Here is a 26,520-nt window from a genome sequence, read left to right on the forward strand (position 1 = left end):
TGTGTGTGTGTGTGTGTGTGTGTGTGTGTGTGTGTGTGTGTGTGGTGGGGGGGGCGGGGCAGAAACACTCAGGAGATACTTCATTTATTGACTTTGCAGTTTGAAGTCAACACTTTTGGTCCCATTGTCTTATAACGGTGGGGTAGCTTATTTAATTTGAGGGCAGATTATGAAGGAATATTAAATAGCTTACAAACTGCATGGCAAAGATCAATTTAGTGTTATGGTTTCTAACTACTGAAAATCAAAGGCAGTTAAGCACACAATTTTTTTTTTTTGCTGAGAAGTGAAATATTTGGTAAATTACAAAATGTTAAAAAGCTAAAGGACACTCAGAGAAAGCTTGGCATCACTTGATTCAAGAGGAACATTTAAATTGATGAAATGAGCTTCACTAATGATACAGAAAAAGGAAAGAAGCAACAAAAGAAAACTCCACAATTCTATACACTGAAATGCTGCACCACAGGGGGTTTGTAGTCTTCTCAAAACAGATGGCGGCATCGATGGCCAACACCCATCTTCCAAAGGCCCCTAACAGAATTTTGGTCAGATTCAATCATAGTTTACTTTATTTATGCCAAACAAGAGTATACGTAGGTTAAAATGTGTAGAACAATGTGCTTTCGGTAAGAAAAGCTTTTTTACGTGGATCACGTCAAACATGGGACAAGCAAACCGAAGTAAGACCAGATCTCACATCCAAACCCCTTCCAGTAAAAACAAAACAAAAGTTACACAGCAAGCCCATACTGAACTGGAGAGACACCCAGCAGGGATACACCGTCTTTACATTTTCTTTCAAGGAGGAATATTCATATTTTGGAATTTCTCTAACTACAGACTGTCCCCAAGTCCACCCATTGTCCACATTTTGTCCACTTATGAATAACAATAATAATGAAACATTTAGTTGCACACATCAGGCATGTCCCTGTATCATGCCCCCCACACACACACACACACACACACACACACATTGCATATTATATTACTGATGGGAAAAGTGGAGTAGACTGGGCATTAGGCCTGTGTCAGCTTTGTCACATTCACAACGGACATCAAGGCATCAACATGTCAGAAACACAGTGGCAGAGTGTTTGAGCAGAGAAAAAGCACCACAGCTAGAGCCACTTTGGAACCTATCCATTTCAGTGTCACTTTTTTGTTGCCTCGAGTAGTTCTATCTCCCAGTTCCCATGTAACACTAGGGCTTATGGGAGTTGTAGTGAAAATGGAAAGGAAGCAAGGCTGAGACGCCACAATGAAATGGAACGGAAATGCAGAACTGATCCAAACTTTGATGGGCTTCTTCACATGTATCCCGGAATATGAGACATTAGCTTTAAAGCACTAAATGACAAAAATGTGCCACAAGGGAAAAAGAATACCACCCATGATAGGTTTTATAAAAAAGAAAAAAAAAAAAGAAAAAAAATCACTGTGCTTATGGCACCATATATACATGTTATTTCTAAAAGCAAAAAAGTCCTTTTACCATTAGCCTCCGAATTCATGCTTTTCTATGTCAGTTTTCATTTTTCCCCAATTTAGTTCTTTTTGAAGCACTGCACATCCCCTATTCCCTAACTTACCCCCATCCCCAAAAAATGCTAGGAGATGACATCTCTCACAGCCTGGGCTGTTTAGAGGGAGCTGAGGGGACCCAACATAAAATCTGAGGAATCATTAGAACATTGAGGACTCTGGAAGAGGAGAGTGACCATCTGGGCTTCATTATAAAATGCAGCATCGCTCTCTAATTCTTTTAGCCAGACTTTTCCTCTTCTTCTTTCCATTCTTCTCCTTGCTGTCCTCCATCTTCCTCGCCCGGATTTCTCGCATTAGATCAAAGAAAACCTGCAACACAAGACCAATCAATTATAAATATTGTTATAAGTGTGGAAATTCAGTTCATTTTTAATTCGCTTTTTCTTTTATTTTTTGAAGTTTATGTTCGTCACAGATGAAAAACAACCTGCCCTTTCATTTCCAACCAAAGAGCTCTCAGGATAGGAACAATAGGACTGTGGGAGCACCTTCAACTTTATTCTACAGCACTTCAACTTCAACCAGACATACACAACTGTTTCAGATGAATCAGCGTATCCAAATGATATTAAGCCAGTGTTTGCCCTTCAGTTTAAGACTGTCACACTTGTTATATAATGAAACCAACTACAAATGTCTGATCACACTGACAGTCCCAACCCATCACAACCAATGGTTAAGGTAAATCTAATATCACAACTGAAACAGATTAAAATGGCATTAATTCACTCAGTTGACACTTCTCTCCAAAGAAACTTACAATTATAAGCTTCTTACAGTGATTTACCCATTTATACAACTGGGTCATTTTTCCAGGACCACTTGGAGGCAAGTAATCAAGGACTTGACTTGATCAAGGATAATACAGCAAATGTGGGGTTCAAACATTTGCTAGTAACTCTGTACAAGGCATCCAACACCAGTGTCTGCGTGCTTTTCAGAATGACAACATGGGCAGTAATCTACCGAACTTTGTCTTTATACAACAAGTATCTGTGTGCCAAATTATCAAAATATCGCTATAGTTTCAAGAGCTCTACAATCCTGCACTGGAGAAATGGTCACTGAAAATGCAGGAAAACAGAACATTAAAAGACAATCATATCAAAATGTGCAATAATTTACAAATTTTATAAAATATGTTTGTGTTGTTACTGCTATGTGAGGACAGAGGGTACTAGTGAACAACAGAATTGCAGTTTTACTAGTAATGGGCATGAGGATTTACAATACAAGTCGTCAACTTGCATTGGACTTGTATTGCCTTTGGACCCAAAGGTCGCAGGTTCGATCCCCACCTCCGGCTGTAGTACCCTTGAGAAAGGTACTTAACCTAAAAATTGCTCCAGTAAAATTATCCAGCTGTATAAATGGGCAAATAATTGTTAGTAGATTAACACTAAGTCACTTTGGACAAAAGTGTCAGCTAAATGAATAAATACAGCTTCAGCAAATTTTAGTCAAACACAAAAACCTTTGCAACACTCAACTGAAAACAATACTTTAGCAAGTCAGACACGTCTGGAACAATGCCCTCTTTGCCCCCTGCCCTGGCCCACCTTGTCCACGTTGGCCCGGGTTTTGGCTGAGGTCTCCACATAGCTGACGCCCCACTGTTCGGCACGCGCCTTGGCCTCCTCGACGCTCACTTGTCGGCGGTCCTCTAGGTCTGATTTGTTGCCCACCAGCAGGAAGGGCACGTTCTCATCTTCCTTCACACGCAGGATCTGCTCTCTGCGGAGGGAAACCCTTCAGATCAGCTACCCACACTAACCACCCAGGACCTGTTACCCTTTTCACTTTGCTGCAATTTTGAAAATTTTATATCCGTTTTCCGTTTGCATTAGGAGTTTGGATTTCGCCGATTTTTCTCCTGCTTCTCACACCTGAAGTCGGCAGTTGCAGCGAAGGACTCCAGCTCTGTGATGGAGAAGACGCAGAGGAATCCCTCTCCACTGCGAAAGTAATTGTCCCGAATGGCAGCGTAGTCCTCTTGGCCTGCCGTGTCCAGAATATCAATTTGGACCTCCTCACCATCCAGAACTACCTTCTTCCTGTAGCTGTCTGCCTTGGTGGGTTCATAGTCTTCCACAAACTACATCGGGGAGAGGAGGAGGCAAAGCTGAGCCACAAGGCCCAAACACATCTACAGATACACCACAGCTTGCTTTCTAACCACATCTCTCTTCTAAAACTGAACACACCTGACAACATCGCCATTCTTCTCGGATTATACCAACCCGGTCAAGCTGCACGGCTCAATTTCCATTAGTAAACATAACTCAGGTTGTGCAAAAAAGATGAGGTTTTTAAATTTAATGACAGGTTAGGGTTTTGATCACCTGTATCTGGTCCATTATAAAAATTTAGCTCATTACTTGCGAACGGTTAGGTCAGACAGAATTTAATGATTACGCCTTTGGTCGGAAAAAATTATTTTGAACACAGTTGTTTTTCGAAAGCGGGTTTGGCCGGGGCCTGCTCTCCGGTGGGTCTGGGGTTTGAGTCCTGCTTGAGGTGCCTTGCAATGGCCTGGCGTCCTGGGTGTGTCCCGTCCGCCTCCAGCTTTGTGCCCTGTGTTGCCGGGTTGGGCTCTGGTTCGTCGCAACCCCACTTGGGACAAGTGGTTTCAGACAATGTGTGTGTGCGTTTTTTGGAAGAGTTGTGCACTTACTAAAGACATGGTTTGGAAACATTGAGAAACCTAGTTACCGTTTCCTGTACAGCTATGATGACCTACTCACTTAAAGCCTGAACATCACTTTTATGCCCTGTTCTCTCTCAGACACAGAAAGCGGATCAAGTTGTGTTGTCATTCCCCCTATAATTAGCAGGAAGGCAGAAAATTAGCTGTATAAAAGTGTTCTTGTTCCGGAAAAAAGGGGTGCTCACCTCATCGTACATGAACTGCAAAGTGAGGGCTGACTTCCCGACACCGCCGCTGCCCACCATGATCACCTTGTGCAGGGCCAGCGAATTCTGCCCCTTAGGCTTGCTGGCTGCCATGACTGTGCTTGCAGGGGTGGGAAGGGCAGAACAGGACAGAAAGAGAGAAAGGGACTGAAAAAGTGCGGAAAGTCCTGTAGAATCGGTCTCAAGTGTGCTGTAGATATCTGAAAGACAAAAGAGAACAAATATTTAACGTTAAAAAGAAGCAGAATTAATTTCAGGTGAGTACAGCAGGTGGGTACTCGGTTGGTTCCTCTGAATGTAGGAACTCCTTTGAGTGGAATGTGTGCTGGGCATCCAAGCCAGCAAAGCAGCGACAGCAGTGATGGGGTCAGATGCAAGTGGTATCCGCCCCATGTAGTTTGTGTGGTTTAACAGCGGGGGGCACTAGCAGTGTCTCCTAGAGCGCACAGATTGCCGCTCAGCTGTGCTGCGAGTGACGGCGAAGGGCAAGTGTGACATGTGGGCAGGCCAAGTTTTTCCATCTAACGACCCAAGACACGCGTACACAAATCTACCTGCTAAGCTCTTCGGACGATGGCCACGGCGCTGTGATCCTCTCACGAGGGCCCGGCCTGTCGGCAATCTCTCCAGTCATTTCCAATTACTAACAAAACCCCTTCTTGCACTGATCGCACAGGGAACCTCTCAACCGTCGCTTGTTTTAATGAGCCTGGTAAATTGCTCTGAGTCACTCAACTCCTGATGCTCACAGGATTACTGCTGCAGAAACAGGAGGTTTTTCGGCTCCACGTAGGGCTTAATTGAGCTGATGACGTGTCGGAAGCCCAGCTGGGGAACGCTTCTTCCTAACTACTGGTACACATGCGTGCATTCTACCGGTGATGAGGCTTTCTCAAGCTATGCCACCATACCGTGGAATTCCTTTCCCAGGAATATCAGGGATTCTCCTACTTAAGACCCCTTTAAATTCAGGCTTAAGACCTACATGTTCAAAATAGCTAAGACAAAACACACGTGCTCATTTTGTCCCTCATTATTTGACTATAACCATTTTATTCTGCAACTGTTGCAACTGTAAACATTTACACACCCACATACAGTATCTTTGTTCTTTACTGTCAAGAGCTTCGAGAAGCTGCTTTAAAAGTTGCTACATAAATATTACGACACTTGTCTCAAGGGATCAGTGAATCGCATTATGTGCAGCGTTAACTTCTCTACACATTTCTTCAACAGAACTGACTGCTAATGATATTAAAAAAAACATTTTGTAAACTTTGAAATTTAATTTAGAAAAGAAAAACTAAATTTTGTTATAGTGAAAAATGGGAACCATAACCCTTTTGGTCAAGGCTATAGTGAGCCACTTCAAATACAACGCGATCCGATTAATTTATTAAATTTGTACTGAAAAATTCTATAAAAGTCACACGGCAATACAAATACACTTACAAGAGTCAGGCGTCATTCTCACAAAAATCCAAAACTCAAAAACGTAACAGCTGGAACATGACATTAAAGAGAGACTCAGCTGCACAGATAACTATCAAAATGTAGTAAAGCTCATCTTCCATTAATGGGCTGGAATATATACAAAATGCAGAATTTTACAGTCCAGATCTCCCTATATATTATCAATCCATCAAATTCTAATTCATTGAGTATATTTATTAAAGTCATTTGTCAAAAACCTTTTTAAAGTTTAATTTTACACAGGGAACCACAACAATTTGTCAACATGGGAGAAATTTAATCACTAACTCCTACAAAGTGATTAAGTCAAACCCTCAAAAACCATGTCCAACGACTGATTAGTTGACGCAGTTGCTTTTCTGCAGTAGCTCAGTCGTGCGTCTCCCGTTTACTTGCTTGTCATACATTTTTCGTCAGCTTGCAGGATGTCAGTGTTTTATTAATATACGAGGGGACAATAAAGCTTTGAGGAAACTAAAGAGTCCATCAGTCTTACAGCAGCTCCACAGCCGGCCCTGGAAAAAGCTGCCAGGAGCCATTCAGACACGGAGATGTCAGTCCGCTGCGATAAGCGGAGCTCGATAAACGATGAGGGCTCAGTGCTCACAACTATCTGTCAATACAAAGAACATATTTTCATTTTGGATTATTTAAAAAAATAGCCATAATTATGGACAGATAATGGTGAGAGATCCCACCTTGCAACTGAAGGACAAGGGTTCCAATTCCTGCATAGGCTGTAGTATCCCTGAGCAGAGTGTACACACACACACACACACACACACACACACAGTCTGAAACCGCTTATCCCGAGCAGGGCTGCGGCAAGCCGAAGACTAACCCAGCAACACAGGGCGCAAGGCTGGAGGGGGAGGGGACACACCCAGGACAGGACACCAGTCTGCCGCAGGCACCCCAAGCGGGACTAAAACCGCAGACCCGCCAGAGAGGAGGCACAGGCCAAACCCGCTGCGCCACCGCACCGCCCCGAGCAAAGTACTTATTCCAAAATACCTAGTAAAAAGTGTCCCATGCATTAAAAAATTACCCAACTATATGAATGTGTAAATCACAGTATGAAGTTTAACAAAGGGAGCCGCTTTGGAAGAAACTGTCAGCAAAAATAAGTAATGGCATTTCCACCAATAGAGGTCATTTAACTGTGACAGACAGACTGATACACACTCCTGAATAGTTTCGGTTCACACGCTACCCAATGCTGGAAGGAAGGTCTGATACAACCACAAACTATGAAATCAAACATTTTAAGGAAACTGATGCCACTTCCTGCTCTACAGGAGCTGAGAGAAGCTTGACTGGTGAACGTAGTGAAAAGTTAGCACCTTCTAATAATAAAGTGGTGGGCATGCGTTGTCGATACGGCGCACCGTTATAGACGACAGCGGCTGGCAGGTGTCCCTGACACAGTTACGGTGACACGGGTGTGTGGCGAGACGATGCAGGTGCATTATGCCTCCGCAGAATGGAGCTCCCGTCAATCCCGACCACGCAAACCCGTCACATGCTTCAACTGTTTTTAGAGCGTAACCGTTCAAAAACCACACGCAATACCCAGATATGAAGGAAAGCTGGTTGAGGGCTGACAAGATGACAAGGTGGATTACCTTCCCTCGTATGCATGCTTGCAAAGGGAAGCTACGCGTTCCAGAAAAACCAACCAGATGCCAGCTGCTTGGTGAAGTCACTGACTGGTTGCCATGGCGACCTCACCACTCTCGACTGTAGCGGATCCCCCCAACGTTTCAACGGCAGGTCTGGAAAGCGTTCCACTGTTGGGGGCTCACATTTACAAAAGCTGGGCACGGCGGGCTGCATGCGAATCAGCTCGGAGCAGATGCACTCGTCTCCGTTCACATGGATCGTCACGGAAGGGAACGATTCTTCCTCACGCAGCGGTGCTGGCATCTGCTCTCGTTTGTTCAATTTAAACTTGCGGCGCTTCCATCGGTGCCATTATGCTGGAAGTGGCTTCACACCCAGCAGTTAACGCAAGATTGTCAAGGACAACCGAGGGCAGAACAGATGTGATGAACAAGGCCGTCATTCCCGTCAAACTTTGTTTCACGCAAGAAAAACTGATTTCACCCGTTCGGCCTAATTACACGCATTTTATTGAACGTATGAACCCAATTATTTGGGATTATGAATTATGAAAGGAAATACATTTATATTTACAGTAAAATCAGCTAAATGGGGATATGAATTAGTAATTGAGTTGTGCTTATAAAGCGCTGCCAATTCATTTAATTTCAGTGACACGCAGACAACGGAACTTTGTCCCTAAAGCACAACACTGCGCACCGACACACAGACCATCAAGATGACTAGCGGCCAGGTCAATATTAGCATTTATTCGCAGCGCCCTAATTAATCCCCCTGGTCGGAAGAGTGTGTCGGTACCTTGCGAGCACCTCCCCGGTGGCAAGTTGGGCCGCATGTGTAACTATACAGCCCTTGGCCTGTTAGAAACAGGCAGGAAAGTGGAGATCCCCACCCCCATCTAGGTCTTATTTGCGCCTTGATTCGGGACTCCACATTATCGATTTGTCTTCCCACTGAAACACCATACTTAATTCAAGATTTGAAATGTGTTTGTAAAATCTTTTTTGGCTCTTACTGACATTACATCTACATTTATTCAATTATCTGACACTGATCCAAAGCAGCTCGCAACGTTAGTCGACCTACAATTACTTACCCATTTGTACAGCTGGGTATTTTTACTGGAGCAATTTAGAACAAGTACCTTGCTTAAGGGTACTACAGCCGAAGAAGACTCGAACCTGAGACCTTGGGGTCCAAAGTTAGCAGCTCTAACCACTATGCCACAAGCTCTCCCATTACACTTTCATATACAGGTGGTCCCCAATTTACGATGGGGTCACGTTCCGCGAAACCCATCATAAGTCAAAAATATCGCATTTAATACATCTAATACACACCTCTGCGTGACAGACTCTGCATATCACTTGCCTCGGGGGGGATCTAAATTTAAAATTCAAAGTACAGTTTCTACTGAATGTCTATCACCAGCTCACCATCGTAAAGTTTAAAAAAAGAAAAAAAAAGAAAAGAAAAAAAAACGTAAGTCGAACCATTTGAAATCAGGGACCACCCGTACTTTGAATTTGAAGGGCATTACCATTGTACTCTGGTTCCTGTAGCTAAGGTTTTATGAGTTTCACTGTAATAAGTGAAAATTTAACTACATGCAGTCATGATGAAAATGCCAGCTTTTCAAACCTACAAGTCAATACAGCACATTGAGGAGGTGCAAAAAACATGTTCAGCTGAAACTGAGACATCTCTGAAAACATGCAAATACAAATCATGAACAGGATTCTTTATATATCAGGCCATAAAAAGTAAAAACGAAAAACAAAGTGAAATTAACTGACCCTTTGTGTGGTTGACAAGGTGAAGGTGTCTGGCCAGAACACCAACAAACTGTGGTGCTTTGAATTTGAATGCGAGGGACAAAGCAGGCAGGCACACGCACGCACATACACGCCAACTGTACAGACCTCATGACCATTACTAGAGGTTGGGAGACCAAATTATACACACAAAAAAAAAAAAAAAAAAAAAAACCTCAATGGATGCAAAAACGATACTGACGTCATCATACTTTAGTCAAGCCATGAGGGAATTGGATTCTGTCGGAAAGACCGATTCACAAATGTGAAAGAAAAGCGGATGACCAGTTACCGGGTGAATGGACTCGGTGAGAATGGACGCACAACTTTCCACAAATAAGGACACGAGTGGAAGACTGAAGATTGTGGAAGCTCTGCGTGGTTGCTAAGAGTGGAGAGACTTGAAAGTTACCAGCACTGCCCTGCCACCACCAGCGCTTCCTTCAGGGCAGCTCTTCTGAGAAACTTGCATTCGCAGAACAGAGTCGTACTAAAATCACAACATGGCCTGCGCCGGCCACACACGGCCATTTCCCCCAAAGCCAGCATCGGACAGGACAGCCCCTCCACACGGAGAACGTTATACACCCGCTCAGCAGGGCAGGAGCAGACACCCTTGGAACACTGCTTGCCTCCTTCCCTGTCTCACACCCCTCCTGTTCCCCTAATGTCTCACCTTCCCTTGCCTCCTGTCCAAGAGTCTTTTATTCACCTTTACTTCATATCTACATATAACAAGGAGTAGACAGGGACTCAGTCCCTCCAAAAGGTAGAGGGAAGGGGGGGGGGGGGGAATCTCTGATGGAAAGTCCACTAGGCTGCAGCAGCATACAATATACAGTCAATACATTTACGAGTCAAAGTGGCTTTATTGTCATTTCAACCATATACAGCTGGCACAGTATACAGTGAAATGAAACAACGTCCCTCCAGGACCATGGTGCTACATAAAATGACAGCGCTACCTACACAGGACTACATAAAGTGCACGCGTGCAAGACGTGTGCAAACAGCACAAGGCAGTACAGTAATTACTAAAAAAAAAAAAAAAAACAACAAACACGGTAACATATGGCCACACAACATGACATTTGTACATACTTATGAATTAATTAAAAAAGCAAATGACTGGCGCGTGGACCGAGGAGGGTGAGGTGTGAGCTAGGAGAAGCTGGGTGGTGCATAGCAGCTCAGAACACAATGGGAAGAGGAAGGCGAGCAGGTGGCTTTGGCGGGACGATCAAAACAGCAAGAGCAAGACACCCAAACCACGGTGTTTTAGTCTGATGTCCCATGCTCCGCTCTGCCAAAACAAAACAGGAAGGGCAGAAACGTTGAAGTCTTCTGTGCTTCTCCTGCTTGAGCCAGATGGACACATTGTCTCCTGATGGACCTCCAAATCAGTTGGTCAATCTTGAGAACTTGTCAACAACTGAATAATACTCCTTTTTTCAGCCCAAACCTTGTTAAGCAAATTCAAAACCAAGTCATGCTGCAGACAAACGCATCTCGTAACAGCAAGAGGAACAGATGGGAGATGGTCTTATTCAAAGCTCTCCAGGAGAAGGCACCTTAAGAGCAAGTACATTCATTTGCTGGTAACCATCAGCTTCAACTTCCATGAAATCAGCACAAAATCCATCTGTTAAACCCAATTTGTAGACCACTGCCATGTGTTTATGGACTGCATTTGGGTCAGAGACAGTCATCTTCATCATAACAAATATGGCCTCCATATTTATGCGCAACAGTTGTTGCTGTATATTGATTCAATGAGAATAAGAAGAAACCCCAACCCTCCAATACATCAGCAGTACTACTGTAGGCACAATGTTCTTCTAACGCTCAACATTTCCCTACAGAAACTGCCTTCAGAAACCCGAAGGAAACCTGCTAGTTTAAGTTCACAGGAAACTCGGAACGTCACTGGCTCAAACATTTAGAAGAGAAACACACACAGACAGATAACCAGAGAATTAAGATGTGTATTAAAAATTCTTAAAGATCAGATACTGAGCTGCAGACAGGTGGTATTGGCATAAAAACCAAAACAACCTGGGCAAATCCATGTCATCGCATCTGACTCCTGGCTCCTCGCCCCCAGCCTCCGCCCTACACTGAGACACCAGCTGCGAGTGTCAAAGGAGGGTTGGGGGGGTACATCCTCCCTCCAGTTCCTCCTGTTGTTTGCACGCAGCCTCCTGGATTCGATCCATTTGCTGGCCGATGAGAACACGTTGACCTTGAGCAGCTAGATGCTACCCGTGACCATTCTCCGTCTTCGACAAACTCTAGTTTCCAGGAGTTCTCAGCTCAGGTGGGAGTCTAATAGGCGACGCTAGTGTGAGCAGTCCAGCATGCACTACATTTTTGGTCCCTTGCGGCAGACAGCGTTGCCGTGCCAACCGGCACCCGTGAGCTGAAAATCTCTTTGCTGGTTTCAGCTGCTCCCTATTCTCAACTCATTTTCAAGGTGCACCTTAGACAGCGCGGCATGAAAGTCGCCAACGCGCTCAACAAATAGGTCTCTTCAAGACTGTTTGAATCTTTCCTCCCACGTCTAGCTCTGTCCCACCAACCCCCCCCCATCCGCCCCTGTGCGTCCGTGACAAGTCTCCCAGAGGGTCACGCTTGTCACAGCTCACAGAGGCTTCCTCTGTTCGGTGGCACTCTGCTCCTCCAGCTCCGTCTGCATCCGCTCTGTTCATCAGCCAGGCTCCGGCAGCTGGATGTCCAACCCCTCCACCCAAACACTGCGAAGGGGCCTTCTGTGAAACCGCAGCACCTTAAACGTCACCACCTTGTCCATTTTGAAACCTGCTCAAAAAGTAAAACAGACTTTCAAACAAGCCCCAATTAAGCGTACGATGACTCCACTGGGATGCCGCAACTGTGCTCGACTCCGACTGCTTGCGCCGCAACCGTTCTGCAAACACATCGCGCTCAGATTACGTTCTGAAATAAATGATCTGCCAGAGATGACCAGAGCTGCTAGGAGAACAGAATGATGACGGAAGCTTAATTCGTTTCCCAGCGCGAAGCCGGAACATACCGCCTCGACATTCCAGCTGCCATGCTGCTCAGATCTGCTGCTTTGTTTGTTATTTTAGGTTACCGTGGGAGGCAGTTTATGTCCCCTCCCAGTTAAGGGTCAATGGTGCACTTCCTGTTTAAAACACCAGTCACCTTTTCCATTGCCGATCCTAGATATGCCAACTGGCATGCTCTGCTTCATCTGTTTTCCATCCATTTGCCTCCACTGCTCTCTGTAGGAGGTGGCTACACTCTCCACCAAACCTGCTCATTTAACTTATCAATTCAAAATAAACAGAACTGAAAAATGACACTGACTGTTTAAATCATGACTAGTTTAACTGCCTTCCATAGTAGGGGTTAATTCATACTAGATAACAGAACCCGAGAAGAAACCAACAATTGGAAACCTGAAATTATGTTGGTTCCTGGAAAACTAGTGCAAATAGCAGTTAAAGGAGAGAACTATTCTCAGTGAAGTTAAGAATACATAAAGGAACATGTCGCCGTAGCCGTAAGGTGCTATTCCTCCACAATTTTCACACAGTTGCAAACTAAATGAAAAAATGTGTGCATAAGCTCACATAACCAAAAAAGCGACACAAAATGAGTTGAATGCTGGACCACATTGTGCGGAGTACTCCATTTCCTTGTCCTCCACTCATCCCTTCGCTGGAACTGCACGCCTTTGTGGACCACGCACCTGGAGAACTTCATTGTCCTACATCAAATCCACAGGGAAGGAATACTCCTGGAACATCTGGAGACAGCTATAAGACTCCGCAAGTCTCATAAAAATAAATAGAAATATAATGAGAAACAATACAGCTTTATTGTATGAACACATGCAATGACATCATTTTTGTTCTCAGGCTGACTGCGGGACACTGGGGCCTAAGGATCCGAACAGCTGAAGACCTGCAGGAATTTAACATCCTTTAGGCTACAAGTCCATTCCCTACTGGCAAGATCCATACTGATATTTCTCCAGTACAGATTTTTAAAAAAAAAAAAACACACACACACACACAACACTTTTAATGGACTTTTAACGAAGTTGCTATATCATGCGTTTCACTTCAGTTTTGTTTTCCAGCTAGAGGCAGAAAAACACTCTCCTTGTCTTTTCCACACCTACCCATTCTCTGCATTGGGAGACAATAAGAGCTACAAGTAGATCGAGGAGGGAGATCTTCAGGACGCACAAACGTCCATCCACTGCGCCGCTGTGTGTATTTCCATTGGGTGAAGGGGATGGCAAATTGTAGGGTCAATCTGCAGGTGGGAGCACAGCCCAATCTTGCTCCAGACCTGTTCAGGCTTTAAGGCACTCTTGACACAACTAAACACTTTCTCTCCACAGCAAGCTCATCTCATAGACCACTTATTTTAGGACTACATGAGGTAGTGTTTTAATCCACACTGCTGACCGCAGCTGAGGTGTGAATGATTCAAGCCAGACCTTTAATCACACAGCTATTTCAACCTGGCCACATGACAGGAGTCATCATGTACTCAGCTCATTGCCTGCATGACCCACATTGGGGAAGAGATCAAGAACAACGGGTCTACATGGACATGGATAGGACAGGAAGCAAAGCTTCTATTCCAATGTTCCTGGTTGTGCTCAAGTTTTCGGTCTTCCTGGGGAGGGAGTGGTGTAAACAAGGGGCTTTGTGATGTCAGAGCTGCTCACACCACAGCTGTTCAGCTCCACTGGGCGAGTAGGGAGAGAGCAGTGAGGAACCAGTCCAAGGTTTCTGACACCACCATTGGAAGAGGGGGGGGCAGGGGCTACAAACAGGAATTCATCTGTCTCTCCCCTCCACTTTCCTGGAGAGCTGACAACTTTATAATAATAATAATAATAATAATAAAAAAAGACCTTCTCTGACATCCTACCAACCCTCTTGACATTACACCAGGAGCAGCTGGCCTCAAACCACCCTGTCATACTGAAGAAAACTGGAAGAGGTCAAAGTGACGTTGAGCTCAAAAGAACCATGATGGTGCTACGGCTGCTGTCATGTGGCGGATGTGCCTGGCACACCCTCAATACATGTAGTCATGTCTCTGGGGGTGATGGGAGTGAGTCAGGCCTTGGTGACCTCAGCGCTTAGCTTCCTAATACAACACTGTCTGCTCTCAGACACTGCCAGGGTCAGAACGAGAGAGCGTGTATGTGTCAGTGAAAGAGGAAAAGAGAAGGAGCGTGAAAAGGACAAGAGGGACCAAGTCAAACGCTCTGGGACAACTGACAATGGGGGCACCTCCATCAGCTCTGGCACTCCCATCTCTGCCAATGTCACGAAAAAGGTCTGCAGCAGAAAGCAGGATGACTTCAAATCGCCTACACGCGCTGATAGAAAACAAGCGCCATTCCCAACTGTCCACGGCGCTCGGATCGCGGAAGGAGTTTCAGGGCTCCGGTCCGAAAAGACGGCCAAACTTCAGCCAAACTTACCGCACAAAGCAGATCAGTTTGTTATGCTGAACAATCAGTCCTGGAAGTTACTCTTGGCAGAGTTTCTTCGGCAGAGACCCTTGAGGTACTGATAAAAGTGTCATTCACATGACGGTACGGGGCCCGCATGCTAAAAACTTGTGGACCGTGGTGCTGTGGGATTTTCAGCCCACAACAGCCACCGCAGACACCCTGATCCAGGCCATAAGCGAGTCTTTGCACTGCGGTGTATTCGTATGGGACACACCTCAGTGGGGGGTTTACACTGAAACTAGAATTTTACTGCTCAACTAAGGGAGCAGCGGAAACTGAACTGGTAAATTGCGGTCCACAGATTTCATTCCAGTTCAAATGATATGATGCACAAACTAATACCACCTTTCATGCTCTACACATATTATTAAAATAAATCCACATGTTGGCATTTCTCCAAAATTTTTACAGCATTATACAAGCAAATGCCTCAAAGCTGTTCATTAATGCACTGCACAAGGGTCATTCTGTTTATACCAGGGGTCGGCAACCCGCGGCTCCGGAGCCGCAAGTGGCTCTTTCATCCCTCTGCTGCGGCTCCCTGTAGATTTGGAAAATAAATAAATATTTAATTTAAATTTCTTTTATTTTAGTTTTTTTTAAAAAAAATGTAATTCTAAATTCTAAGATTATGATGCTCTTGTAACATTAAAATAAACCGTGTTTAATTTTTTTGTCGCTCAAAATATGCGTCACAACTGCCGACTTGCGAAATCCGCCGGCGCGAAATTGAAAATTCCATTCAATTCAGATCAAGCTTTTCAACCCCAGGTAGGCAAACATGGATAAATGCAAGAAAAGAAAAGTTTCTGAAGAAAACAGAACATTTAATGAGATGTGGACAGATTCATTTGCTTTTACTGCTTTTACTGGCTTCCCAGTATGCCTAATATGTGGTGAAAAATTCGCGAACAACAAAAAGTCAAATGTTGCTAAACATTTCCACAATAAACACACAGCCTTTGCTGAAAAATATCCGGATGGAGATGAGAGAAAAAAAGCCGTTTCGGAACTGTTGCGGAAGGTTGATCGGCATTTTTGGTTTGCTGCAGCCGACAAGTTGAAATTTTGATGTCATGAATACGAAGAGGACTCAATTAGACACTGAACATTTTATTTGAAAGTAACCTTCAACCCAGCATCTTTTTTGTTAAGGTTAGTTCAAACTGTTCAAAATATTTTTGTTTGCCTGCAGAAATAAAATTTCGTTTTCTCGGTAGCAGTTCATTGATTGCAACACACTACAGTTTTTTCTATACTTTCCATAAAGGTAAAAAAACGATATATGCAGTGTTATCTTCATTTTAGATGTCAAAAGGGTTTTGTGGCTCCCTGTGTTTTTTTTCTGTGGGAAACGGGTCCAAATGGCTCTTTGAGTGTTTAAGGTTGCCGACCCCTGGTTTATATGGTTACTTTTACTACATCACACTTAGAACTGATTACTTTGCTACGGTTTAGCTTCTCTGTTTAATGTTTAACATGACCATGAGGTACATAGTAGAGCTCACATTTACATTTCTTGATTAGGTTGACTGTTCACAAGTTACTGACAATGATTTACCCATTTATAGAGCTGGATAATTTCTACTGAAGCAATTCAAGGTAAACACCTTGAGCAAGGGTACTACAGCAAGAAGGGCCATTCAATCTCAGGTCATTTCAGTGCAAGACAGTTGCACTACCCACTACAGCTGTCACTGCCCCAGAAATTATGAATAAAATGACCACTGGTATGAATTAAATAGTACTGTCCAGGGTGTACCCTGCCTAGCCTAGTGCCCCGTGCTTCTGGAACAGGCTCCAGACCACTGTGACTCTGCATTAGGATGGTAAGATACTCATACATGCATCACCCTCAAGAGACAGACGCTGTGAAACCCAAGTAGTCAAACAATATAACATTTACTGCCCATTGTGATATGAAACTATGTGGGTATACAATTTCTTTTATAAAAGGGAGAAAACTGCAGTATCTCTAATTTTATTTGCAAGCCTAGCCAATATCATTACCCCACACACAGACATATAGAGCGACTGAAAACATGTCTCTGTTGATGAAATCCAAGGGATTTCCACACAGGGGTTGTGGTATCGGAGCCCTGGTGCGTTCTAACATGCCTGACTGATTCAATCAGCGCTAATAAAATGTGACTTTGAGCAGCTGAATTTTTGGAGATGCTCTAAAAATTTGGAATGTTGTTCAGTCCCAGTGTCACACTTAATAAGCAGCAGATACTGTACTAGTTACAGCGGTCATCTTTAGACTCTGACATTGCAGGTTCGAATCCCACCTCTTGCTGTAGTTGTCTTGAGCAAGGTACTTAGCCTAAACTGAGTCAGAACAAAGTTACACGGCCGTGTAAATGAGTAAATAACTGTAGACAGCCCATCGCTGTAAGCTCTTTGGAGAAAAGTGTCAACGCCTCCACTTCCTCAGGCATCTGAAGAAAGCCAGGATGTCCACTACAGTCCTCACCGCTTTCTACAGGTGTGCTGTGGAGTCCGTCCTCACAGGGTGTATTACATCCTGGGCTGGTAGATGCTCCCTACAGGACAAGAAAACCCTACAGAGGGTGGTCAAAACAGCTCAGGAAATCGGCACACAGCTACCAGCAGTACAGGACACCTACACCACACACTGCCTCAGAAAGACGATGCGCATCATGAGATATCATAGTCACCCCCCACGGGCACTTTTCTCTTTTCTGCCGTCTGCAAAATGGCTAAGGTCTATTCGAACCCGCACTGCTAGGTACAGGAACAGCTTTTACCCTACTGCTGTAAGACTATACAACACTAACCAATGTGCCACCTTTAGTAACTAGAGTTGGACTGCTTCACTCAAGCACATTGGTAAATTACACAAATTCTCTGACTGTCAACTGGCATTATTGTTACTACCGTTACCATTATTTATTGCTATTGCTGTTGCACTACTCACTGTCATTGTTTTGTTTGTGCAGTGTTTCTATTGTCTTTGTCCATAGTCTGTGGAGAAGCATTCAGGAAGATTTTCATGATACATGTACACGGTACTTGTATCTATGACAATAAACTTGAAACTTGAAATTAAGAAATTAAAATTAATGCTCAGGAAGTCACAGCAATAGATCAGCTTGCTGCTCCAAAACCATGACATCAGCCAAGAAAATCTCACCCAAATGCAGGCCACAACCGGACTTCTCACGTGGCGCCGCCCCTCGACGGGCTGAGGAACAAGATAAGCTCCCCGTCTAAATCCATCTGTCATGAGTTAAAGCCTGCAAGTTCCCCCACCTCCCAGTAGCAGTTGCGTGCTGGTATTTCCTCGCAGCACCGCTACCCGGGAGCTTCACTTCGGCTCATGGACAACTGTGAGGAAAGCAAAGAAATGGAGACAAAGTGAACCCTGATCTAAAAGGGGTGGAGAACTGGCAAATCTACTCTAATCGTGCACCGACTGTGCATTGATGAAAGGGCTCATCTGCACAAGAGTCACTTGTCCATGTGACACTCTCAACCCTTTCGATGGCCGCATCTACTGTACCTGGATAGGTTCCAAACGTAGACAGATTAATCAAAAAGACCCACAACTTACACTACCAAATTAAACACACTCAATAAAACTCTGATTTAGATTTTAAGATTAAAGGTTGAACAGTAACTTCAAAATCTATCAATTATGTACACTGTCTGCATGGAAAACTTGAATGTGCCAAATACACACACACATTTTCTGAACCGCTTGTCCCATACGGGGTCACGGGAAACCGGAGCCTAGCTGGTAACACAGGGCGTAAGGCCGGAGGGGGAGGGGACACACCCAGGACGGGACGCCAGTCCGCCGCAAGGCACCCCAAGCGGGACTCGAACCCCAGACCCCCGGAGAGCAGGACCCGGTCCAACCCACTGCGCCACCACGCCCCCTATGTGCCAAATAAAAAGTACAAATATTAGTAACTAATCCAGAATGGACTGTGAGAAGGTGAAGTTGGAGAAACATCTAAAGATACTTGTCTCTTATAACATAAACACAATAAATAATAAAAGCATTTAGTAGCTGGATTGACAGTTATACGTCGTATGGCATTCTGGCAAACTAGCACTACTGCTGACAGGAACATGGTGCTCTTATGAAGAGCCTATCTTACAGGGTTGGTCAACTGCTCTCCAGCTCTCCAGGATGGGACCATATTAAAGGATACACCGATAAGCTAGTTTCAGGAACATGCCACTGTTCTTCAGCCGGCGAGGAAGCCCTGTGAATCCTCTTACAACCACTAACGCAAAATGCCGTGTTCCAGAAAGGCACATTCCTTCCCTGCCCTCCCCTCTTGATGGTTTTACTCACCCACTGGATTCATTTCAAGGGGTTGAGTCGAGAAACACAGCTAAACAAAAAATCTCTAACGTAACTTCAATTTAAAACAACAACATGTCAAAGATAAGATTCAGATGCTCTGAGCAATGCACGGCTGAGCACTACAGTAATTTTCCTGTTATTTTGATTAAATGTCCTGAGCGGAGGTGGTTACCATTTTAACGGTTTCGACCACCACCAAACCAAAAAAAATGCCCTTTCAAAACAGTGAAACTCACTGCCCGTTTCCAAATAAGTTCACCAGCTAATGAAGTCGGTGACAAACGACCGTTGCACAGAGACAAGGCAGCAGCCGGGCAACATCGCTCCAGGCGTGGAGCCCCTGGGATGTGCGAGGATCCGGCGCCTCCCTCCGCGAAACGGTAACTCAAGCAAGTTTGGAGCCTGGATTCCAGCTCTTTGACTAGATGGAAATGTAGCAGGGAGCACATGCCCTTTCAAGCCAGACACACACAAATCTCACGCTGCCAAACAATTCATTTTCTCCGTTTCTCCAGAGATGAAACGGACCAGTTCAAGTCCCTCTGTCCCAGCTCTCTCCAGACAGGAGTCTCTGCTGAGGGACACAAGTAGAAATCTGGCAGAAACCTACTTTTGACCTAGAAAGTACAGTAAAAGTACATTACTACATTCAGTCCATGTAGCAGACACTTTTCTCCAAAGAACATACTTCATCCACCCAAGGTGAGTTACACTGCTAGATATACTACTTACAATGAGTTACTCATCCATATATCAGAGAAGCACTTTCTGTTACTCGCACCATGACAGAACAACAAGTCTACCTTAAGAGCATGTCTTTGAACTGTGGGAGGAAACCAGAGCACCCTGAGGAATCCCACACAGACACAGGGAGAACATGCAAACTCCACACAGACTGAATGGGGATCGAACCCACTTCCAGTTGCACCACCAAGGCACTAAGAGACAGCAGCGCTACTCGCTGTGCCACCTTTACTTTATGGCACAAAGGGGAATTCCTCTTTTTATAAAGCTATTTTTGAGAAATTTTAGAGCACGCCACTTTGCACGAAAGCAAAACAGTAGAGCCGCACCCGGACCTTCAACCTACTGGTTGCGTTGCACAGTCGAGAAGCGGATCATGAGCCGAAACTGAAAAATATCCTTTCGAGGTTAGGGTTATTGTTTAAACTTGATGCATCTATTTCCTCCAACCTTGAAATCTTGCTAAAAAAGAAACAAAGATAAATACATAGTCACATTACAGTCTGCCTCCAGACTGTATCTTAACAGCTGATATTATTGCTATACTCCACAGTTTTTCAGGCAATAAAACCAGCTACACACCCACCTGCCCTTGACTTGAGAACATAATGGGGAAAAAAACCAGAGGCATTCTGACGATCTCATCTCTTCCTTGCCCAACTGAGCGAGACATGTAGCCTGTCAACAGTAAAGCATTACACTTACACTGTTTTAACAGTTATACAGTTAACTGAGCTGGTTTTTACCCCAGCGTTTAGAGACAGACACGGATTTTATTTGCCGCTCTGCTGAAGGTACTCATGGGTGATTAAAATTCATCAGGAGACGAACAGGCTTGCGGATAGGTGAAAAACGAGCTGCTTGGATGTGTACATGAGATGGAAGATTTAGGCAGACCACACAAACACACCTCTGTTTGACTAGCTGCTCTGACAGGACACACCCATCTCACGAAGAGTCGCCAGGCAGCGGCTCCCAACGCAGACGCAGTGTCACGGAACCGCATCTAAACTGACGTTTTCATACAAGTCTTGCACGTTTTCGCAAAACGCCTAAATCTAAATCTTAAAAAAATCTTTTCCATTCACGCAGTGCCGCTCGACCAACTGCTTCCATAGTAAAAACAGTTTCCGTCACCTTTTTCTTTTACTTCTACGCCTTCGGACACCCGTCATCACAGCCGTCAAGAGTAGGAACTCGGGAACTGATTTTTGGCGCCCGACACCTGCTTCAGGTTTTAAACAAGATTACAGGTCATTATCATTAGCCAAAACCTAAAGACAATAATATGTATTATACATACATACATATACACATATGGCAACAACATGCTCTGTGTTACAAAATCCATGTGTAAAGGCAGCAAGTATTTTTAATTATCCGGATATTTACCAAAACAGAGCAGATTATTTTAACAGCTACAGCAGGTAATATAGTGATTAGAGTTGCCGCACACATCTGAAGGACCCTGGTTCGAATCCCAGCTGAGTGAGGTACCCATCCCCCCAATCCCAAATTGCTCCAGTACAAAAACTACCCAGCTGTGTAAATCGCTGTAAACAGCTTAATGTTTTAAGCCGCTCAGGAGAAAAATTTCAGCTAAATAAACACAAATGAAGTACTCTAGCTAAGAACATCAGTTGATCACTTAATATTTGAACCAACTTTTAATCATAGGTGAAATTCCATATGCACTTCTCTAGTTCCCCCCCCTAGAATATGAGAACAGTCATGGTTTTACAATAGCTCTACAAATGTCCTAAGTCTTTCTCAGCTGATCAGAAAGTATTAACTGGACACAAGAAAAAAATAACTCCACAAGCCGCTGTGCTCAATTTACATAGAATCCTGCAAACCACATTCGATCTACAAGGGTGAGAGGTAAGGTGTCCGAAGACACCAATGACAGTGGCAAAATGCTTCCCAACTACGGTAAACTACAGTGATCAACAAATTAAGTGGACAGGATGTATTTGTGACGTTTCCACTGCATCCCATCAAGCCGATCAATTACTATGGTTGGTAACTTGGTTACTGGCCTTGGCCATTTCCAAGGTGCTCCATGAATAACAGCTCTTTTGGATATTTTTCTTACTCCACCACTGCCTGATTCAACAGACTAATGGCTTGAAGGTGAGCTACATGATTCAATGTAACCAAGATCAGATGATTTTGGAAGTGTAACATAGAAGATCTTCTGAACATGTGGGGTTCCCAAGGTCAGGTCTGGAAACCAGCAGCTTAGCTAATGCTTCTATACAAACATCATACATTTACACAGTTGAATAATTTACTGCAGAACGATCATGGGAAGTACTTTGCTCAAGCAGGTTCCCCCCTCGGGACTTGAAACAGTACCCTTCAGGTCGCACACAAGCACTCGTGCTGGTCTAGAGCCATAACGCTTAAAATTTCAAACTTGCCCACAAAACGGAGCCGTTTTCCTTTAGGACCCACAACTTCAGGAAATGAACATGTATCACCACACCCAGTGACTAGTCTGGGTAAAAGGCATCACTGGATGCCTTTCCCTCAATTAATCTCAAGTCCAAGTGATTCCTTAATATACCAATAATGACCTTCTCAGTGCATTACTGAAAGGTGTAATCTGCGACAAAAATCAAGTACTTCACACAAAAGATGTCTTTGCGGGGCTTCACACCAACATTCATTTAAAAGCCATACTATGGCTTAAGCCTTAAGTGCAGAGCACACAGAGAGGAGATCTTAGCCATGTAGTAGGAAGGGTGCAGTGTTGGGTGTTTTTAAACATGTTCAAAATAATTTTCCAAACTCATATTTTTAAATAGCCACAAAACAGAATTCCAACTTGAACTTCAGTGAGCGAGCAACAGGATCTCTACTTACAGGATGGAAAATCGATCTGTAAATAAGTACTATATGCTTCAGTAAAGTGGGATTTACAAATACCTTGATTTATACTAATGTTAATTAAATATCTGATTAAATATTCACATGGACCAGTCTCAGCAGGCTACAGGAAACATCCATCGAAACCACATTAGGGCAATGTCAAAGAACCCTTGAGTAAGGAAGAGGAGGTATCCTGGTCCATGGACCTCCTACCCATAAACTCTTGTCACAGTGTTTACTTATGGGCCATTCATCACTACTTTCTTGCACGTATGGTGCTGAACCTTGGTGCAGTTCTGTGTGAGGATTGACAAAGAATTTATCTATCCCTCCATCACTCTATCTGCAGAAACTAAAGATGACAAACAGCTGGGACTTGAAAAGAATCAACAGCCATCAGCTGCTTGGAAAGCGAAGATCCGTCTTGGATCCTAGATATAAGTAGCAAGGCTCAGGCTGCCAAAGAAAGGATTCTTTCTTCTACACAGTAAGGAGACTTTGTAAGACGAAGATTAAATAAATATTTGGAGATGTCCATCTAGGGTGTATTTCATACAGACAAGTGGCGCCATTTGTCTTCTCAGCAGCCCATAGGTGGACATCCATGACAATATATGCTTCCTCAAGCTGGCTGAGCTCTCCACACATGTAAGAAAAGATGACGGTGGTTTGAAGGGGTATGGAAATACAGGGTGTTTGTACTATATATAAGAGCGTAGCGAGACAAAGTGAACGAGATGAATCTTAAGGAACTGAGGTGGTTGGGAGCTGGAGAAATAGTGCTGAGGGATGGGGCTGGGAGAACTGGGGCTAGGAGGATGGAGATGGGGCTGGAGCTCAAACAAATGAAGCTAGGAGGACAGAGATGGTGGTGGGGCTGGAGCTGGGAGTGCTGGAGAAATGGTGCCAGAAGGATGGATATGGGGCTGGAGCTGGGAGTGCTGGAGAAATGGTGCTAGAACAAGAAAGATGGAGATGGGGCAGGAGCTGAGAGAACTGGTGCTAGAAGGATGGAGAGGGGGCTGGAGTTGGGAGAAATGGAGCTAGAAGGATGGAGATGGGAGAAATGAGCTAGAAACATGGAGAGATGGGGCTGGGAAACTGGAGTAATGGTCATCTCCATCCTCCAAGACAAGTCCTACCTAGTTCCATTACTCCAGTTCTCCCAGCTCCATCTCCATTTTTCTAGTTCCCTCATCTCCACCACCATCAATGATCTGCATCTGCATCTCCATCCTTCTAGCTCCATTTCTCCAGCACTCCCAGCTCCAGCCGAACCTCCCTCTCTCTGTCCTCCCACCTAGCTAGTGGGGCTGGAGATCACGGAGAAAAAGGGGGCTAGAAGATCTGATGTGAGGATGTGATGGAGCTGCTGAAGGAGGTGGGGATGGCTGCCTGGCTGGGAGAAAAAGCAAGGCTCCGGCGTCTCCCGTGTGACACGATTGATTCGGCTTCGGAAAAGCAAACTAGCCACGCGCCGGCAACAGGCACTGACTCGCCGCGTGCAAAGCGCGCGCCCGGACCTGGCGCGGCTCGCGCGGGTAACATCAATATGGTGGTGAAGTGAGCGAAGAACCACGGACGTTCCAAGCCGACACGAATTCCAGCGCCACACAGTTACGTACCTGCTGCTCCAGTCAGTCTCCGCCGATGAGCAGCCAGCTGGCATAAAAATAAAGGGCGGACTGCTGAAGCGGCTCTTTCCCCCTTTCTTCGTCTTATTTTTAATGTCTTCCCAGCCTCTGGCTCTTACTCCGGTGCTCACACCCTCCGTTCACTCCCTGCGCGCCCGACAAACCCCAAAGCTGCCGCCTCTCCCCTTTCTTGTACTACTGTACGCTTTTACTGGGGAAATATGGCGAAAGGGTGGGGCCGCCGGCGGCGTCATGATGTCAGAACGTATACGTGACGTCCTTATGACTCCGCCCACTTATTCGTTCTTCCAAATAACTGTTTGAGAATCAGATGTATTTGCGCCCAATCCAAGGCGCCAAAGCGATGACGTGAAAATGGATCTGATCCAGGGTCAGGTGGCAGGTGATTCGTTCATTAACCTAATTCCGGTATCAGTCACAGAGGGAATCGGAGGAGTGTAAACCGGTGAGAGGAAGCTGAGGTGAAGCAGCGGCGGTGCGGTATCGCTTCTCCATCCAGGGAAACACTTTCATTGATTGAACGATAGCGAGGATTTTTGATGAGATGAGATTTCATTTAGCCTGCAATAAATTGTCACAGCTAATAACAGTTTTAAAACAAATTACAAGGAATCGCGCCAGCGAGTCCGCGCGGCCTGATGAAGGTCACGCCGGTGCCATTTTCATGGTGGTTAAACTGTGTCCGCTCTTTTATTTCATTTATTCATTCATTCATTCATTCATTCATTTATCTTCCCCTGGTGTCTGGTGAGCTCAAACTAAGCTTCTGTTGCTGGGTGGTGATCCATCTGTTGGTTCCCACAAAACGAAAATGAACAAGACCTCATTATTATAATGGACCCCCCAAGTAGCCCCCCGCCTTACATTTATTCTTTTTTTTCCTGACACTTTTCTCGAAAGCGATTTACAATATTTTACCCATTTAAACACTTGGATGGGGTAAGTACCTTGTTCAAGGGTACTACAGCAGTATGTGGGATTCAAACATGCAACCTTTGGGTCTGAAGGCAGCAATTCTAATCACTCCTAAAGCCAAACCCAAGATATTCTCAGATTTACCACAATTGACAAATTATTCCTAATATTTCTGTGACACTGTTCTTATGGTTGCCAAATACTATGTAATACTATGCATTTTATTTAATAAAACTGCAAATGACATAACTGTCCAAAATATGGCCTTGTATTCGTAAAGTTGGCTCGAATCCCTAGTTCTACTATAGTACCACTGATTGAGGTGCTAATCCTGCTGTAAAAATGGGTTAATAATTGTGAAGTTGATTAGGTTTATTATCAGGCAGCAGCTGATAGTGTAGTGATTAGAGCTGCTGCCTTTACATCCAAAGGTCGCAGGTTCAAATCTCAATCAGTAAGTTGCCTTAGACCAATGGGTCAGCCAAGTAATCATTAATAATAAATTCATGACAATACAGTTTTTATATAATGCATCATAAATTGGCCTAGGTTTGTATGTCTAGAAGTACAAACTTACATGCACTACTGTTTTTTTCCACATTTTCTGTCCCAGTAGATATTTAATACAGCATGTTTACCCTTCTATACTTCTACAGCAGACTGTATATGTCTAAAATGCAACTGTCATAATAGGTGATTTTATTATAACTGGTCAGTGAGAAATAGTCTTAATTTTTATACTAACAAAATCTGCCTGTTTCATACACTTATTTTAAAAAAGGGAAAAAGTGAAGAGTACAAGTATGTATGGAGTTTGCATGTTCTCCCCACAGTGTTGAGGGTTTCCACTGCATGCTCTGGTTTCCTCCCACACTCCAAAGAAATGCCATTGAGGTGGATTTGTGACTATAAACTCACCCCTAGTGTGTTCCAGTGTGTGTTCCACTAATGTATGGATGAGTGACCCAGTGTAAGTAGTGTATCTAGCAGTGTAAGTCACCACAGTGAATAAGCTGTGTGGGATGGTAACACTACATAGAGTTCATTGGGAGTCTCCAAAGGAAAAGATGTCAGATGAAATGATTT

At 44.3% G+C, this 26,520-nt stretch overlaps 1 protein-coding gene across 1 annotated transcript; it reads right to left on the reverse strand.

Moving 5' to 3' along the window:
• Nucleotides 1–24,708, reverse strand: LOC108937745 (ras-related protein Ral-A). Its single transcript, XM_018757876.2, has 5 exons — nucleotides 24,490–24,708; nucleotides 4,444–4,664; nucleotides 3,438–3,646; nucleotides 3,111–3,285; nucleotides 1–1,860 (listed from the first exon to the last, which is right to left on the reverse strand). Exons 2-5 carry the CDS (start codon nucleotides 4,555–4,557, stop codon nucleotides 1,738–1,740), a joined length of 621 nt encoding a protein of 206 aa, XP_018613392.1. The 5' UTR covers nucleotides 4,558–4,664; nucleotides 24,490–24,708; the 3' UTR covers nucleotides 1–1,737.
• Nucleotides 24,709–26,520: the final 1,812 nt, after the last annotated feature.

Source organism: Scleropages formosus, chromosome 7 (genome assembly GCF_900964775.1).
Source record: "Scleropages formosus chromosome 7, fSclFor1.1, whole genome shotgun sequence".
Classification (NCBI taxonomy): domain Eukaryota; kingdom Metazoa; phylum Chordata; class Actinopteri; order Osteoglossiformes; family Osteoglossidae; genus Scleropages; species Scleropages formosus.